General features: G+C 41.0%; 1 protein-coding gene across 1 annotated transcript in view; it reads right to left on the bottom strand.

Annotated features, from left to right (window-relative positions):
- FAM114A1 (family with sequence similarity 114 member A1) overlaps positions 1-19,500 on the bottom strand; it is a 78,304-nt gene that overhangs the window by 46,285 nt on the left and 12,519 nt on the right. Inside the window, exon 3 of the mRNA XM_003898584.3 lies at positions 8,595-8,682. Coding sequence (XP_003898633.1) covers positions 8,595-8,682 — 88 coding nt within the window. The remainder of the gene's footprint in view (positions 1-8,594; positions 8,683-19,500) is intronic.

The raw sequence follows: 19,500 nt of genomic DNA on the forward strand, positions 1-19,500 counted from the left end.
TAGAGACCACATTTGGCTTTTCCATTCATCTGTCCACAGACACTTGGGTTGCTTCTGTGCTTTAGCTATTGTGAATAACGCTGCTATGATCATGGGTGTACAAATACCTCCTTGGGACCCTGCCTTTAATTCTTTTGGAAATATAATCAGAAGTGGAATTGGTGGATCATATGGTAATTCTGTTTCTCATTTTTTGAGGAACCGTCATACTGTCTTCCACAGCAGCTGTACCATTTTATAACCCCAGCAAGAGCACCCAAGGGTTCCAATTTCTCCACATCCTGACAAACACTTATTTTCTGTTTTTTTAAAAAAATAATAGTCATTCTTATACTGAAATATTAGTGGTAAAAAAATTTTCAAAACGTCATTCTAATGGGTGTGAGGTAGTATCTCATCGTAGTTCTGATTAGCATTTCCCTAATGATTAGTGGTGTTGAGCATGTTTTCATGTGCAGATTTAAAAAATAAAAATGTTCATAATATTAGCAAGTCCAAAGAGTATAGAAACATAGGTAACAGAAGGTGGACCAGCCTCTTTCTGCTTAGATTCCAGTAATTAATAAGCAATAGAGTGTATGAGCTTATAAGGGCCTGTGGAAATAATTAAGGCCTGCAAAAGCTGTTGGCTTTAAAAGAAAAAAATAAAATTACAAATTAGATAGTAATTAATATTTACTTAAATGTATTCAAAATGTAATATTGGATCAGTTGGTCAATTATCATTCAAATAAATTCAACTCCTACATAGTTGATATATATATATATGAGTGTGTGTGTGTGTGTAGTAAATTTAATGAGAAATGTGGGTACATTCTAATGCATTTGCTCTGATATAGGAATGACTTCTAAAAGAAGCAATGCTTGGAGCTTTTGAAAGACTTAAGGTAGCCCTTTCTCTCCCCTCAACCCCTTCCTTCTAAAGATAACAATTCTAATTATTTCTTGTGATTCTTTTCAAGAATGTAAAAGCATATTTACCTACATATAAGTCTTCTGGACCTGGCTTTTCCATTTGGCAGTTCACAGTTGAAGTCTCAGCACATAGAGATAGTGCTGGGTGCTGTGTGCTGTCTGGAATCACAGTACTCATTCTCCTTGATTCTGGGAGTGTTGTCTGTTGACAGTGCTCAACTAAGTAAATGCCTCCCTTTGAATTGCCTTTGACCAAAGGGAGTTGGTTCCACCAAGACTATACTACAGTGACTGGTCAATGAGGGAGCTGTTGATATAAAGGCCCAGCCCGGCGGATTAAAGGAAGACATCTCCTAAGACTCATCCCAAACCCCAAGCTCCCTATGGGATAGGCTAAGACCTCTGCTGTAATGACATTGCAGTTCAACTTCTCCCTTGGCTCAGTTTTGCTTCCCAATCCTTTGCTGTCTTGCAAAGCTTGTTCCAGAAAGCACTTCACAGTAAAACTCCAGCACACAATTTCTGCCTCATCCCTCTGCTGGGCATCCAACCTAGAACAGTGATCTACCTTGATCTTTTTAATGACTGCATAGTATCCCGCTGAATGGAGGTAGATATATCTGTATCTGTCTATATATATACACTGACTGTGTTTCAGACTCTTTTATCAATGAATTCAAGATATTATAAAAAGTTGTGAAGAGTAATTGTTCAGAAAAGCACAAGTTGATACTACCATGCTCAACCAAAATGAACTATAGTGCAGCAAAAAGGGAGCCAATCAACCTTCCTTTGTAATAGTCTTTCCTTTCCATATGATGGTTGATGTCCACTTTGTAATCAGATGCTTACTTCCCTTTAGGCTCAAAATAGAAAAGAAGTGTTACTGAACTGATGATATTTGCCCAGAAGTCCAACAGAAACTCATTAACCCCTGTGTTTTATTCATAGAATCTAAAGGATGGTGGACAAACTCTAAGCATTAATCCTATTCTCTTTGTCTCAATTATCCTTGAGAAATTTCATATCATCAGCAATGTCACCTTCAAAAGTGAATTCATGCCCTATTGACAGTGATTTATACAGTGACGATTTCTCATTCTAGTACCATTTTGACAAGTTTGCCATTCTCTGTAATAAACACTGTCATTTCTGACAGGGCTGGTAGAAGAGTTTCATTAAAATGTGCAGAAGGAAAAAACTACGTACCTTGGGAGAGGATGAGGAAGGGGAACAAAAGTAAATATACAGATCAGGTACATTCCATACACACCAACCCCCAACCTCAGGTACTCTTGCATAAGATGCTTAAACTCATAAAACTGTCAAAACTAGAATTTCAAATAAACATTTAAGCCTTTGGTGGTATCTAGAAATAAATGACTCATCCTACTATAGAGCTCTTCCTTTTGTATACTTACATATGTTTTAGCATTGTTGACTTTCATTTTGACTAATGGTCTATTACTCTTAGCCTAGTAATACATTTTAGGAACAAGTCAGGTCTATAAGATGCTGTGGGATTTGGAGCTACTATCAAAACCCTCTTTTCTTTTTTTTCTTTTTTTTTGAGACAGAGTCTTGCTCTGTTGCCCAGGCTGGAGTGCAGAGGTGTAATATTGGCTCACTGCAACCTCCGTCTCCCAGGCTCAAGTGATTCTTCTGTTGCAGCCTCCAAGTAGCTGGTACTACAGGGGCATGTCACCACACCCAGCTAATTTTTGTATTTTTTTAGTAGAGACGGGGTTTTGCCACGTTGGCCAGGCTGGTCTCGAACTCTTGACCTCAAGTGATTCACCCGCCTCAGCCTCAAAAAAACCCCTCTTTTCTAAAATGTTTTCCACTCTTATTTCTGCCTGGAAATGATAACCATGCTTATTTCATTTTACGAACTTGTCCAAAGGCATGGGTGACAGGTGACCAAATCTTCTAAGAATTTGATAACAGTGTAGCTGTAGTTGAGCCTAATACAAGAGTTAAGGCCCCTCCAAAAATAATTATATGCTGAAAAACGTTTGACTTTGTATATGCATTGGGAAGGTCACTTTTTCTCATTTCCCTTAACCTCAGAGTCAAAGAAATGAGGCAAAAGATAAAATATAAAAATAAAGAGTACAAATAATTTCAATTAATTTTTTGTATTTTTTCACTTAGCACAGTGGGCACAAATATCTTTCTCCTTCTATGCACAGACACAGAATATGGTATCATCATATTCTGGAAGTTGGACGAGACCTTAGAATTTCTCAAGTTTTTCCACGCACACTTTTCCATACAAAGAACCTGAGTCTTAGGTTAAGGGCATGGTGTAGCTAGTTAGTAACAGTGCCTTGTGATCACAAGTTAGTAGCACCCAGGACCGGGTCCCAGGTCTTATGACTCATGGTACAGTGCTCATTCCAAGAGAGTACCATTTTTCAATTGTTTCTATTCTCCTATTACTCTCCTACCAACTCTCAACAGTTCTAACTATTCTAACTGCAGCTTTTCAACAGCTGTAAGAAGTAATGGTTTCCATTTCTAGTACTCAATTAACAGCTCTGTGTTTTGTGAAGGACTATATGTTTTGCACCGCTGTCTGCAGCTGGAATTACCCTGGGGATATACACAAGGTTTCTGAGTGGAAATCAATTGCAACTGAGCATGTGGTTATTTCTTTACTTTCCACAGGCAATTTATAAATCTTCAAAGCTTGTCTACTACTCTGAGTGATCTGTTTTCCAATAAGTTTCTTGCCTGATGATAATAAACTGCAAATGCTGTAAAGCCGTGGGGTTGACATTATGCCTGTACATAGAGGAAGTTGTGCCTCGCTTGCCTCTCTCCATCGCAAGATAGTGGCTCAACATAGACCACAGATCAGGAAGGCACCCATAACCTTAAATTCTCTGTTCACAGAGATCTTTGAACTCCATCCCAACCTGTTTCAGGCTCTGAGCCTGGCACCGTGTATGGGCTGCTTATGATCCCTGTTACCTTTCAGGAGTCAAACTCCCAACCACCAGTGCTTGTTTCCAGCCTGGGAACCCATGACTTCAGCCTCCTGTTAGGCTACATGTTTGTTCTGTACAGGTCTACAAAGACACTTATCCAGTTTTGAAATATATATTGCTCTTGTTTTAGCTACTATTGCTACATAAAGTCATAGCATGTCCTGATCAGAAATCTCCAAAATATGCAGTCAGAGCAATTTAGGCAGGGTTTTCAGTCATATTTCTATTGCATTCATTTTGGGGGAGAGGTGGGTAGTGATGATCAGCGGTGATAGACAATTTTAGTACCTGCTTTTCTAAAGATAGCTCTAAAATTTCTCCAAAGGGACTTTTAGAATGAGCATCAATATTTCAAAATTTTAATGACCTTCCTCATGTACCCTTTGCCATTTCGTATGCAAACAAGAGAAAAATGCCAAGATTCGCTAGCTTTTCAAGATTCCAGCACATAGCCAGAGCCATAAAAAATACTAAGGTTCTGGAATTGGTGGTATAACTGATAAAGATCTCAAACAGAGATGAGAAGAAAATTAAGGTAGGCGGGATGCACCAAATGACAAACTTTCGGTCATCGATGGGCCACATCTATGACAGTGGTCTCATAAGATTATAACACTGTATTTTTCCTGTGCCTTTTCTATGTTTAGATGTGTGAAATACACAAATACTTATTAATTATTGTGTTACAATTGCCTACAATATTCAGTACAGTAATAAGCTGTCCTGTGTTTGCAGCCTCGGAGCAATAGGCTCTACCACATAGCCTAGCTGTGTAGGTTTGTGTATACTCTGTGAGGTTTGCACAATGATTAAATCATCTAACGACCCATTTCTCAGAAGGCATTCCCATTGTTAAGTGAAGCATGACCATATTGAGAGATGGCCCCAAGGGTCTTGTCCCCAGATGTATACACCCTATGTGATCCCTTCCCTTTGGAGTGTGAGCCGGAGTGTAAACAGGATGGGATTTCACTCCTGTGATTAGGTTACTCCATCTGGCAAAGATGAGGAGAATTTTCAGATGTAATTAAGGTCCTTGATCAGTTGAATTTCAGTGACTCACAAGAGAGATCATCCTCAGTGTGCCTGCACTAATCAGGAACGTCTTTAAAACAAAGGGGTCCTTCCTGAAGGTGGCGATTTGAAGCGTGAGAGAGGTTTTCCTGCTGGCTTTGAAGGAGGACCTGAGGGCAGCCCCTAAGAGCTGAAAGTGACCCCTGGTCAATAACCAGCAGGAAACAGGGACCTCAGTCCTACAACTTCAAAAACTGAATTCTGCCAACAACGTGAATGACCCTAAAAGATGGCATCTTCAAAGCAGAGGTGCCAGTTGAGCAGCTGGCAGAGCCACTGGCCTCATCCTCGACTCCGGGCCCCCTTCTAGCGGCACCACCCTATCCTCCAGAGACTTTACAGTTATGGGTGCCTTCCTGATCTGTGGTCTAGGTTGAGCCACTCTCTTGGGATTGAGAGAGGCAAGCAAGGCACAACTTCCATTATATACGAGTATAGTGTCAACCCCAGGGCCATGCTGCCTCAGGCAAACGTGAGCCTTAGATGAGAATACAGCTGGCTGCTACCCTGATTTCAGCCTCGTGAGACACCGAGCAGCTGTCCCACACCTGAACTCTTGGCCCACAGAAACTGTAAATTAACGAATGCATGTTGTTTTCAGCCTCTAACTTTGTGGTAATTCCTTACACAGCAACAGAAACTAATACAAGAGGGTATACTGAACTTCATTCTGATATTGCATGAGGAACGTGCAAATGTCATACATTCTCAGAGAAACCACGTGTTTACTCACCCTAGAGGAAAAGTGGCAAGTTTTGCCATCCATGGACTGACAGCTCGCCCATTGAATTTACTATCCAGCATCTTCTTAGGTGTCCTACTATAATCTGATCTTTGCATATGAGCAGTTTTGGTTCCAGTGGACTGTGCGCCAAGGTTTCTAGGTTTTGTTACTTCGTTCAAATATTACCAGTAGATGGTGCTGACATTACTACTTAAAAAGCGGGATATGATTTCTCATGGCACAGGGATCATGTGCCATGAAAAATATGACTGGCACAATGATCATGATGGCCTACAGGAAATTACCTCTCTAGGCTCTTCTGGATCAATTACTACTCAGAGTCAGATGAGAACCACTAGAATTTATAAATTGTCATGAGGATAACAAGATGCAGTATTATCATGTGCATGGTGGCTCAGATACAGAGAAACTTTAAGAGCAACCCCAAACATAGCACAGGCTGCAGATTAAGACAATGACGTCAGATCAAGTCAAAAGGGACCTGCCATAGAAAATCACATCTCGCTTCTTTTTTTTTTTTTTTTTTTTTGAGACAGACTCTCGTTCTGTTGCCCAGGCTGGAGTGCAGGGGTGCAATCTCTGCTCACTGCAACCTCCACCTCCTGGGTTCAAGCAATTCTCCTGCCTCAGCTTCCCATGCAGCTGGGACTACAAGGCGCCCACCACCACGCCCAGCTAACTTTTGTATTTTTAGTAGAGACAGGTTTTTACCATGTTGGCCAGGCTGGTCTCGAACTCCTGACCTCAAGTGATCCATTCACCTGGGCCTCCCAAAGTAGGATTACAGGCGTGAGCCACTGGGCCTGGCCACACTCCACTTTTTAAGCAGTAAAGTCAGCATTATCTACTGGTTACATGTAACCCAGGTAACAAAACCCAGAGGCCTTGGCGCATAGCCCACTGGAACCAAAGCTGCATGTGTGCAAAGGTCAGATTACAGCAAGACACCAAAGAAGGTGCTGGATAGTAAATTCAATGGGTGAGCTGTCAGTCCATGGACAGGAAATCCTGGGAGGGTTCAACAAAGCCCAAAGTCAAATGAGGTGCAGACACTGAATGAGAAACAACAGTAAATGGTCTGACCAACGAGGGCTAGAGCAGTTACAGGGAGCTGCACCTTTAAGTGTGCACAAAGAGCACCTGTGGCTGCTACCACAGGGCAGATGATTTCTGTATTTACTGTGGCAGGAACTTATATTTAAAAGTTTAATGAAAGAGTAAATCCTCCATCTATTATAACTCTCGAAGCACCAAATTCATTATAAACCAGAGTGGTTTGGATGCTGTTAAAACTGGAAACATCCAGGACACATAACTATTTTATGATATAAACCACGAGAAGAGCTGTATAATTTTAGTGACCATATCGTTTATTTTTTCATGACTTATTCCAATTAAAACAATTTTTTAGAACCCCCTTTTTAGCTTTTGGCTTAGAAAGCATGCCACTTCTGACTAAGTGCCACCAGCGGCAAGATCCTTTTGATAGCCACTAAAAGTTCAAACGTTTTTCCAAGGACAGAGGATGCCTGCAGGTGCTTGTCCTCACCCTTGTGAAGAGACACTGTCCTGTTCAGAAAACAAAACAGGTGCCTCTACTTGAATTTAGTTAATTTTGTCATCTGCATATGTGGTACTCAAGGCATATCCGCCCCTTCAATAAGCAATAGAGAAAATCTGCTCTCCAGGCTCTTATCAGAGAGGTCAACATTTATTTGGCCACTGCTACTTCTTCCCAGAGCCTTCCTGAGCAAACTGATATTTGACAGAGATGGAATTAGAGGAATGCAATCTATCCGTTCTTTTCAGGCAGCCTAAGCTCTATAAAGTTAGATATCTGGCCCTTAACACTGTGGTTATGGTCCACTGAGGTGGGGCAAAAGGCTTTAAGACCTTCCTGGTTTTAGGAGTAACAGTGAAGTGGACCAATTCATGGCCCATCGCAAGATCCTCATGGCCATGGACTGCACCTTAGAATACCTGAAGTGCATGATGTGAAAACTGTTACCTGTGGCTTCCCCTGTCTTCTCCTTACCTTCCACCTTCAAGATGAAATGCCTTTGCTAAATTATCTTAGACATATTGATGTTATACCTTCAGTTTTCATGAAGACAGAATATAAGAAATAGTAACATGAAGAATATCCTGAAAAATTTGCACTCAGGAAGATACTACACTGTCCATCATATTTTCTCTTTGTATAAGAACAAATACAGGAAATGTATTTAAAAACGTTAAACCAGAAAAATAGATTTATTTAAATTAAAATTTTGTTTTCAAAGAAAAATAAATAATGTACTGGCAGCCAAGAAGCTCAGAGTTGAGGTCAATACTCAATTACAAAAACTCTATTAGCCGTGGGATATATAAAATATATATCCTCCCTACCAGCACGTTGTTTTCTACTTATATTTTAATATCCTGCTAATGAAATACCTTTTATCAAGATATCTCAAATCTTTTTTGGGAGTAGATGAGTTGTGCATTACAAAAAATTCAAGTGGAATGATAAACACAAAGCTTTAAGAATATATTATACTTTAAAAGACCGTATAATATAGTGGCTAAAAGCCATACTACTTGGTTTTTAAATTGCAACCCAGACATTCCTGACTTTGGTCAAGGTCTTAGTCTCTCTCTGATTAGCTTTCTTATCTGTAAAGTGCAGCAAACGACAGTTCCTCCATACAGGGTTATTTTGAAGAATAAATGTATTGGAGGAATAAATGAAGCACTTAGAATAGTAAGCACTAAACATGGTTTGCTCATGGGCTAATGTTAAACTTTGTTAGTATACGGTACGATCAAAACTTCCTATCCTATTAGGCTTTGGGTTTGTCTATTCCAATGCAACATACAATGCTTACCTACGGTGGCAGATGCAGATGACAGCAGAGATTTGCCCCAGGATCCCCAGCCTGCCCATCCTCCTCCACTTGGAGGGGAATCCACAGCCTGGAGAAAAACAGATTAGCCGCAGGTCAGCAATTCAGTATATCCCTGAATGGAAAAACACCTATTGGTTTGAAACAAAGAGGAGGTTTGGAAAAGAATCACCAACAACCGCATCTCATTGGCATATAGTTTATAAGGGTCATAAAAGAATATCCCGACCCACACTGTAATGTGTACTTTGGAACCAAATTGATTAGTGCTGATCTTGGCTTCTGAAGGCTTGGTTTGAAGTGAGAAGGGAGTTTGATGTTAACTGAGCCTCGATTCTCTCGTATTATCTAGAAGACAAGGAAAAGGCTGTATGGGAAAAAGATACACATGAGGGCACAAGAGTGATCTGAAAAAGTTCAAAATGACCTGGACCCTGTTAATTCTTACAGGGCTTTAAAAAATGTGCTCTTCAAGGTAGAGTTAACTTTTAAACCTCTGGTGCAGCAGGCAGGTGCTTTGGTGTGGACGACGGGCAAAGTGTCTAAAAAGCATCAACATGCCTGGAGACGGATGGGCAGCAGTGACAGGAAGGCTTGCAAGGTAGAAACCTTTGATTCAAGGTGCCCCGCTTCACTCACAGTGACTCCTATAACACAGGGATAAGACTGTCCCTGACCTCAGTGGATTCCAATTCGTTTGCCTAGGTTTTTGGAATTGGAACTGAGAGACTGCGGTTCAGTGTGAACTGTGTGCATGAACAGAAGTTGAAAACTCAGGTTATGTGGGTGACCATGTTATACCCACCACACAGACTAAGAATTAAGAGAAGGCAGAGTGAGCAGAATGGAGATTGGCTTAGAGCTGCTGTTTGGATTCCTGACAGCTTCTTAGTCCCTGGTTTCTGTCCCTCCAAAGGCCCTGCTGCTTTCTGATCTTTGGGTTCTATGAGATTCTCTCATATTCTTATTCATTCTTTTTTTGTTTTTTTAATGTTTGTTCACTGATATACTTCCAGAGCCTAGAAGAGTGCTTGGAATATAATGAGTGCTTAATAAATATTTGTTAAATAAATGGCTGAAATGCATCCACTTTCTCAGTGAGGTGTGCATATTTCTGTTACTTGCAACCAATGAGTTCTGACTCAGGTAGTGGAACCACAGCTTTCTCTTTCTATTTGGGAACACACTCTAGAAAACAAGGCAAGAATAAATATTCTATGAGTTATCTATATGGAGAATCATAGCTCTTTTGTACTCAAAAGGAAAGAAGGAAGGAAAGAAGGAAGGAAGGAAAGGAGGGAGAGAGGGAGGGAGGGAGGGAAGGAGGGAGGGAGGGAGGGAGGAAGGGCAGAAAGAAAGTAAGGAGGCAGTGGAAAATTCCTACAGCGTTTGTAGATTCCATAACTTTTGACTCACAGCTGGTCCATTAGTCATCCCTAACTCCCGACTCCTTTGCTGGTTTTTTTTGTTTTGTTTCGTTTTGGTTTTTTGAGACGGAGTCTTGCTCTGTCACTAGGCTGGAGTGCAGTGGCGCGATCTCAGCTCACTGCAATTTCCGCCTCCTGGGTTCAAGCGATTTCCCGATTCCCCTGCATCAGCCTCCCCAGTAGCTGGGACTACAGTCGCGCACCACCACGCCCGGCTGATTTTTTGTATTTTTAGTAGAGACAAGGTTTCACCATGTTGGCCAGGATGGTCTCCATCTCTTGACCTCATGATCCGCCCACCTTGGCCTCCCAAAGTGCTGGGATTATAGGCATGAGCCACCATGCCCAGCCTCCCTTTCTGTTTTCTACCCTTGCAGATAAGGATGGCCATATGAAACAGTTTTCAACTAATGAGATATATAAATGGTATAGTTTTTGCTTTCATGATACATTATAGATACAGCAAGTGCCCACTCTTTCCCCTTCTCTTTTTTCCTGCCCTGAATGTGGACATGAAGCTTGAAATTGAAGCAGTCATTTTTTCTGTCACAAGGGAAAGGCCAAGGAGTCACAGTCACTGGTCCTGGCTCCGCTGAGCTACTAAACCAACATAAGTAGCTGTCTATCTCCATTTTTTCTATTAAGTGAGAGCAAAAAAAAAATCACTATTTTGTGAACTACTATATGTTGGATTTTAGTTACTTCAACTCAGAAGCGTTCCTAACTGATTCAAACATCACCCATCAGTGTAGAGTACTGGTTGAGACTAAGTTATGGAAGTTAAATTGCTTGGGTTTGACTCCAGGCTCTGCTGTTTTGGACAACAAATTACTCAAGTTATTTTAAGCCTTCATTTCCTCATTATAAAATGCAAAGAACAGTAGCATAAGTGCCATAAGTATAAGAACCAATAACTTCATTGGTGGTTGTGAAGATTAAAAGAAATAATTCATATAATGTTGTGAGCTTAGTGCCTGGCATATAAGAAGTACTCTTCTTAGTGCCTGGCCTATAGAAATAATGATAAGAAGAAACTACACTTTTAAGACTAAGAAGCAAAAAGCTTTGAAAGCCAGCTGTCATTTTTTTCTCTCTGTCTGGAAACAATGAGAAGCTTGTTAACATGAATGGAAATATTCATGACTCATCACTGCCTCCTTTCATTTTTGGTGTCTACATTGATTTACTTCACTTCAGCAATGGAATCCAGTGGCAATTTTACACCATTATGAAGACAGATGGAAGTCAGTGATTAATATCACTCTTTCACAGGACAAATCACTACCTATGATTAGGAAGAGTTAATACAATTAGAGATGGCAGCTTCTGACTCAAATTTATAATATTTATTATGCTCTGACAGCTGGTAATTGACTAGCAAATGGAAATAAATGTTAAATGAGTCTAGAACTTTTTGCTGTATAATAAGTGACTACTTCAATTGCTTTATTAATAAAGTCCTTTGACATTGAGCTGTGACTTCTTGATCAGCTATAAAGAATATTTGTTATCAAATGGCAAATACTTGAATGACTAAATACACATATTTAATATAAAAACATATGGACTAAATGTTAAGCATGTATTATAAATATATCTCATCATGAATATGGTCTCCACTTCAAATGGACTTAATGTCACACAACTAGGAGACGCTACAACAGGCAGCATGGAGCTGCTCAGATTGCTTATTACCAATAGAGGGATTTTAAAACTTTTTTCTCACCCTCCCCCCATAACTTCCACCTCCTTCAATAGGCAACTTCACATCCTACTACACAGAGGAAAGAAAATCATCAGATGAGAACTCTCTCAACTTCCTGCCTGCTCCCCATAACTCTTATAACAGCAAATTAGATTTGGCTTGATCAAGAGGGATATTCGAAACTCAACTGGAGCTCATTTAAACATCTAAACCTTTGTGTGGTCCTAAGAAAGAATGTAGGATTCTATCAAGTTCACAGTTCTTTTTTCTTTTTAGGAGACAGAGTCTCGCTCTGTTGCCCAAGCTGGAGTGTGTAGTATGATAACAGCTCACTGCATCCTCCAGCTCCTGGGCTCAAGTGATCTTCCTGTCTCAGCCTCCAAGTAACTGAGATTACAGGTGTGCACCACCACACTTAACTAATTTTTAAAAATCATTTTTTGTAGAGACAGGATCTCACTACGTTGCCCAGGCTGGTCTTGAACTCATGGCCTCAAGTGATCCTTCTCTCTTGGCCTCCCGAAGTGCTAGGATTACAGGTGACTGCACCTGGCCCAAGTTCAATGTTCTTTAAATAGGAAAGACATTTTCATATCTAGTATCCCATTTAAATGTCTTTATCATTAAATAGAAAAGGATTTATTTTAGGCTATCGAGTTTAAAGGTATTAGATAGAAAAAAATTAAATCCCAGAACTCCATCAAATTCAAAGGCCTTTAACATTTAGATGGAAAACATATGTACCTATCTTAGAGATGAAGGAGCAGCATGGTTGTTCTATTTCCTTGAGCAGATCGAGAATCAGGTGCTGTGTATAACTTGCATCCACGGATGTGGGCAATGAAACGTATGGGTTTATAACTCATAGGGTGATCTATGCTTTTTAATTTTTGTAACTCATGACATAGCTACTCTAAAAAGGGGGTCAGTATGACAGCTGGGAGGATGAAAATTGCTCTGCAGCCTGAGACTCTGTCAAAATATCTGATTGAAACTGGCCTCAGTTATTTCCAGCCAATTTTCTTCCTTGGTAAGTATGCATCATTCAACTTTGGGAAGATTTAAAAATTAAATATAGAAAAGTTGAAAGCATTGAAGATATGCTATTCATATTTTTGTGCATATTTGGTCTTTTCTGTACTACTAATATTGAAGGAATCTGACCTATTAAAGTGACAGTTTTTGAAAATCAATCAAAAATGAATAATTGAATTATTAGACTTCTGATTTTAAGCTGTAATCATGCCAAGTTTCTGCACATTATTAAGAGGTCTTTAAGTAACTCTAGAAATGTATTTTAGTAGCTTTATAACAATTATTAAGTACTTAGCAAGGTTTTGTATAAGTAGATAACTCAGGTACTCACAAAGGAAGTAGAATATATTATAAATGCAGTTTAAAATATTTAAACGCGTTTAAGTTGGTAAAAAGGACCAAACCAAACATTAACCAAAAGTATCTTAAAAGTGACTGTTCGATTTTGCTAGACTTCTAAACAGTGAGATTTGTGAGATTCACGTGAAGCCTAAGGATTGGGTTTTTGAGTTTGTCATCTTCATAGATGGAACACTAATTGTTTAAACCCAATTAAACGTTTGAGTAGTTCTTCTTATGCACAAAATATACACTGGCTTCCACCAAAACCCCATCTAAACACAAATCTAAGTACACTACCCTGCGATTCACAATTACCTCCTCCCTTTCATTATTATGGAAATGCACCTTCCTCTTAGGTACCATAGCACCTCCACCTAAATGTCTCCTGGCCTGGGTAGGTTGGTTTTACTCTCTCCTGGCTTTTCTGGTTTTTCAGCCTTTTTCTATACAAGCGGCTTCTCTGTACAGGCTACATTTCTTTTTTTTTTTTGAGATGGAGTCTTGCTTTGTCTCCCAGGCTGGAGTGCAGTAGCGTGATCTTGGTTCACTGCAGCCCCCGCCTCCTGGGCTCAAGCGATTCTCCTGCCTCAGCCTCCTAAGTAGCTGGGATTACAGGTGCTCACCACCATGCACGGTTACTTTTTGTATTTTTAGTGGAGACTGGGTTTCACCTTGTTGGCGAGGCTGGTCTGGAACTCCCAACCTCAGGTGATCTGCCTGTCTTGGCCCCCCAAAGTGCTGGGATTACAGGTGTGAGCCACTGCGCCTGGCCCAGGCTACATTTCTATACATGCTTTCTATATAGGTTACATTTAATCATGCACACGATTTCTCTATCTTGAAGTCAACAAATGAAAATCACAACATGAACAAAACGTTTCTTTCAAACTTATCTGGTGTCTGCTCCACATCTTTCTTCTTTATCTCTTAAAAAAAGGTGCTTATAGTGGCCAGGCACTGTGGCTCACGCCTGTAATCCCAGCACTTTGGTAGGCCAAGATGGGTGGATCACCTGAGGTTGGGAGTTCAAGACCAGCCTGGCCAACAAGGTGAAACCCCATCTCTACTAAAAATACAAAAATTAGCTGGGTGTGGTGGTGCATGCTGTAATCCCAGCTACTCGGGAGGATGAGGCAGGAGAATCACTGGAGCCCGGGAGGTGGAGGTTGTAGCGTGCCGAGATTGTGCCATTGCACTCCAGCCTGGGAGGCAGAGTGAGACTCTGTCTCAAAAAAAAAAAAAAAGGTGCTTATCTTCTGTATTCACCTCCCTTGTCCCTCCTCCCTCCACAGCAAGACTCCTGTGTCGCTACTTCAGGAAATCATCCTCATCAAGGTCAAGTGGCTTCCTGTTGTCAAAGCCGTGGACTCATTTTAGTCTTTTTATTACTCACTTGACCTCTCGGTAGCATCCAAACCTCACCCACTTTTCCATCTGCCTTAGCGTGTTCTATTCTGATGGCCTATCTTCTGACTCTCACTTTTTTCTTTTTTACGATCTTTTAGTATTATGGTTTCAGTTATTTACATTAGAATGCTTCTACATGCATATTGTGACATTATGGGTGCTTCTTAGATCAACCTACAATCCAAGTGCTGTCAGCATGCCAATAAAATATGCAGAGTCCAGGGTGGTTAGCCAGCATTCTAATCAGGAAAGCCATACTTTGAGGCAGCTATTTATAGAAATTCTATTATCTGTATCTCTAGTAACATCTGATGCTTTGCCAATTATCACACTGAATTGCAAAAATGGGTTTTAATTGGTAAACATGGTGGACTATTTCTAGCATTCTCAATATCTGAAAGGGGTTCTAGATGGTAAAAATAAAGGTATTCAAGGAACTGGCTTCGGTGGCTCACTCCTATAATCTCAGCACTTTGGGAGGCTAAGGCAGGAGGGTCACTTGAGGCCAGGAGTTCAAGACCAGCCTGGGCAACATGGCAAGACCTGGTCTCTACAGAAAAATTTAAAAATTTACCAGGCGTGATGGCGTGCATATGTAGTCCTATCTACTTGGTAGGTTGAGGGAAGAGGATCACTTGAATGCAAGAGTTCAAGACTGCAGTGAGCTATGATCTTGCTACTTCACGCCAGCCTGGGCAACAGAGAGAGAGAGAGAGAGACTCTATTTTTTTTTTAAAAAAAGGGCGGGGCCAGGTTTTGTGGCTCATGTCTGTAATCCCAGCACCTTGGGAGGCCGTGGTGGGTAGATCATCTGAGGTCAGGAGTTCAAGACCAGCCTGGTTAACACAGTGAAACCCCATCTCTACTTAAAATACAAAAATTAGCTTGGCATGGTGGCAGATGCCAGTAGTCCCAGCTACTCTGGAGGCTGAGGCAGGAGAATCGCTTGAATCTGGGAGGCAGAGGTTGCAGTGAGCCGAGATCACGCCCCTGCACTCTAGCCTGGGCGATAGAGGGAGATCCTATCTCAAATAAATAAATAAATGTAAATAAAAATTTAAAAAAGTATGCAAGATTTGTAAATAAGTATATTTTCTGCTCCTTCTAGTTTTATATGAATAGGGTGTTACAAAGGATTTTGCCCGGTGTAAATGGTCTTCCATCCATCTTTCAACTCTGGGGAATTCTGGTGACTTGATGCCAGCGATCAGGGAAGAAACCTTAGCTCTGAAATCCAGGCAGTTGCCTTGAGTAAACCTTTCATTCAAGATGGTGATCAAAGCACCTAAACAATGGGATGTTCTCAAGCCTACATGAGAAAGAGTTCTCATACACCATTTTCAACTCGCTTGTTAATCACCATTTCATTTAAAAATGTCAGTGTGGCACAATGTGATCTGAGACTTGATTTCACTTATAGAATATGGTAGTGGTGAGACTGTACTACAACTTCTTTGCTAGCTACCATAAGCTATTTAAAAAAACAAAACAAAACCCTAAGAGCTGTGCCAAACCAAAATGGCTTAGAGACAGAAACCTTCCAGGGCCGAGGGCTTGGCCTCTGTTGTTATTTATATATTAACACCTGGTCCATCTTACCCACTTCCATTACTGAAATAACCACGTAGGTGCTGATAGCCTCTGAATCACCTGTCTCTCCAGATCATTTTAACCAACTGTCCACAAAAAATCTTCACTTGGATGTCCTATGGCATAATTTAATACTGAACTCAGGCTGGTGCGGTGGTTCATGCCTATAATCCCAGCACTTTGGGAGGCTGAGGTGAGAGAAGATTTTGAGCCTAGGAGTTTCAGACTGGCCTCGGCAACACAGGGAGACCCCGTCTCTACCAAAAACCAAAGACCAACTGAACTCACTATCTTCTCGATTCATTCTTCCCCATACCCCAACTAGCTCTTTCTGTGTCCTAGTGTTAGTGATTCCCAAACTCTAGTCCACAGACTGACTGCAAGAGTGTCACCTAGGGGAATTCATTAAAAATAGAGTCTCAGCTTCCACTATGATCTTGTGCCTAAGAATCTCTCAGGGTGGAAACCAGGAATCTGAATTTTTAACAGGCTCCCCACATGATTCCAATACACCACCAGATCTGGGAAGCACTGCTCTCTATGGCGGAATGGCACCTTCCTCCACCTGGCTGTCCAAGCCAAAACTGGGTGTCACCGTTTAGGGAACACAGAATAGGGAACATAGGCAGTAGGGAACACTGTCCTTTTACAGCAGGCCTAAAAGGAGAAATACTCAAACAGAACTGGAGAAAACTCTACTCATCTGGTTTAGGAGGCTAAATGCTGTCATGTCTCAGCCTGTGTCCCCTACTCCTTGTCTCTCTCGACCGCAACTTTATGGCATTTAAACATTCTGCTTTTCCTTTTTTAGGGAGAGAACTGTCCATGGTGGTCCACACGCCCATGTTTTCCGTGAGAGTCCTCACAGCGTTAACATTGGGATTCTTCACCTTCTGCGTAATTGGCCTTATGCGTTGGTGTTGAGCAGTAGGGATGACATTTTAAAACTTCTGGGTAACCTTTCTTGGTGTTAAGAATTTAGAGGAATTTGATCTAGATTGGGTCTTTTAAGGGTTGACTGGCTAGTATATAATAAGGTCCCACAAGAGCTCTGGGAACAAATGTCATTCCCAACCAGTACTCAAGACAAACATCTTTGAATTGAGGCTGAAGACTTCTCTGACTCTTTAGGATGAATTTAAATGCTCCATCTAAAGGCTCCCTTGTGCCTGTCCTATCTAGTACTAGAGGACACGTAATCACTGCTTTCATACAACACTGCCTTCTCAACTAGACTGTCGGCATCCTGAAGATAGTTACACCACCCAGGTTTCTGGGCATAATGCATTGCATCATGATGCTGCTAGAGGCCTTGGAGAATCTGGTCCAACCTCCAATGCTAAGGACAATTTCTCATGGAGGTTGTAGAGTGGGTTCCTACAGGAGAAGGCTAAATTCAGTGGCTTCTGAGTCTGTATGTCAAAAAGGCCAAGAAAGAGAAGAAGCCCTAAAGATAGAGATAGTTTATCTGAGTGCATAAATGGTGTGGTCCTTCAAAGCAGAGGTGCCAGCCAGAAAGATGGCCTCATCCTTGACTCTGGCCACCTGCTAGTTGCAATACCCTACCTGCCAAGTTATGGTGGCCATGCTGCCTGAGGCAAATGTGAGCCTAACGATGTGGATTTTAAGGGGACCCAGACTCAGGTACTTACAAATATATATGCGTGCGTGCGCGCACGCACACACACACACACACACACATATTTATGCACATTATCACAAAATCTAATGTGTCCTAGAAGTACGTCCTCAAAGTCTATTCTGCCAGTTTTCTTTTTTTAGTAAAGCAAGCATTCTCTCACAGAAACTTTTTTTTTTTTTTTTTGAGACGGAGTTTCGCTCTTGTTGCCCAGGCTGGAGTGCAATGGCACAATCTCGACTCACCACAACCTCTGCCTCCCGGGTTCAAGTGATTCTCCTGCCTCAGCCTCCCGAGTAGCTGGGATTACAGGCATGCTACCACGCCCAGCTGATTTTGTATTTTTAGCAGAGATGGGGTTTCTCCATGTTGGTCAGGCTGGTCTTGAACTCCTGACCTCAGGTGATCTGGCCACCTCGGCCTCCCAAAGTGCTGGGATTACAGGTGTGAGCCACCGGGCCCGGCCAGAAACTTTTTTAAAGGGGTGATGAGAATTTATCAGGTGTAGATGAACATGGGGTCAAATAGGCTTTTGCACTTGGCTGTTTTCCTGCAGAACCTGCCATTCCTCAGGGGCGGCCTGTGTTCAATCCAAACAACCACCTTGTAATGAACTTTAGATTCAAGAATTTGTTTTGTATAATTCACTCTGCTCTGGAGCAACAGGGAAAGAATTGTCTTCATCAATGCAAAATGATTCCTTATGAGTATGCAACAAGAGGCAAATAAAATAGAAAAAAATGAACAATAATCAAAGACTAGGTATAAAATTGACTTCTAATAAAAGGATAAACTACTAAGAGAGATAGTAGAATCCCCTTTCCTGGTAGGCATGTGCCACCACACCTGGCTAATTTTTGTGTTTTTAGTAGAGATGGGGTTTCACCATGTTGGCCAGGCTGGTCTCGAACTCCTGACCTCAAGTGATCTACCTGCCTTGTCCTCCCAAAGTGCTAAGATTACAGTAGTGAGCCACCATGTCCAGCCTTACTGTGCTATCTTCATGAACAATCCTGTTATAATTATTATGTCTGAAATTGGAACGTATAATCTATCAACAGCATATGGATTTTGAATTAGTAGAGCTTGTTATAGTATAAGTCATCTTAGGTAAGAATGCTGTGGCTAAGTTATATTTTTCTTACTGTACCAAGGTATTTGTTAACAGTAACACTTAGGATGAAAATTGGGAACCATAGCCCCCTACACGAGAAAGACAGTGTGGAGGCAAAGCAGGCTCTGGAGTCAGGTCCTCACTCGGCTATTTCCTATTTGGGCTGATTCTTGACATAATCTAGTGGTCCATTTCTTCACCAATACCATGCAAACTGCCAAGCCTGCAGCTTATTAATATCCCACTTTTACTTCCTGTGTGTTTTGTGGCTGTTATTGCTATTGTTGTTCTAAGATTAACGGATGAAAAAGTGTCCTAGTAGCCAAAAGAATGAAAGGGCCTGTCTCCAAATACTTTTGAAGTGTTATTGTAGCACTACAGCATTTTAGAGCTGGAATGATACTGAAGATCACCTACTCAAAGAATCATAAAAAGGACCTTGAAAATTCTTTATCCTAAAGTAATTATTCTCAATCCTGGCCAAACATTAGAACCACCTGGGGTACTTTAAAAAATTGCTGATGTCCAAGCCCCATTCCTGAATCAGAATCCTTGGGGTTGGGACCCTAGCATCAATATTTTCTATTCTATTCTATTCCATTATACTCTACTTTATTTTATTTATTTAT

Source organism: Papio anubis, chromosome 3 (genome assembly GCF_008728515.1).
Source record: "Papio anubis isolate 15944 chromosome 3, Panubis1.0, whole genome shotgun sequence".
Classification (NCBI taxonomy): Eukaryota; Metazoa; Chordata; class Mammalia; order Primates; family Cercopithecidae; genus Papio; species Papio anubis.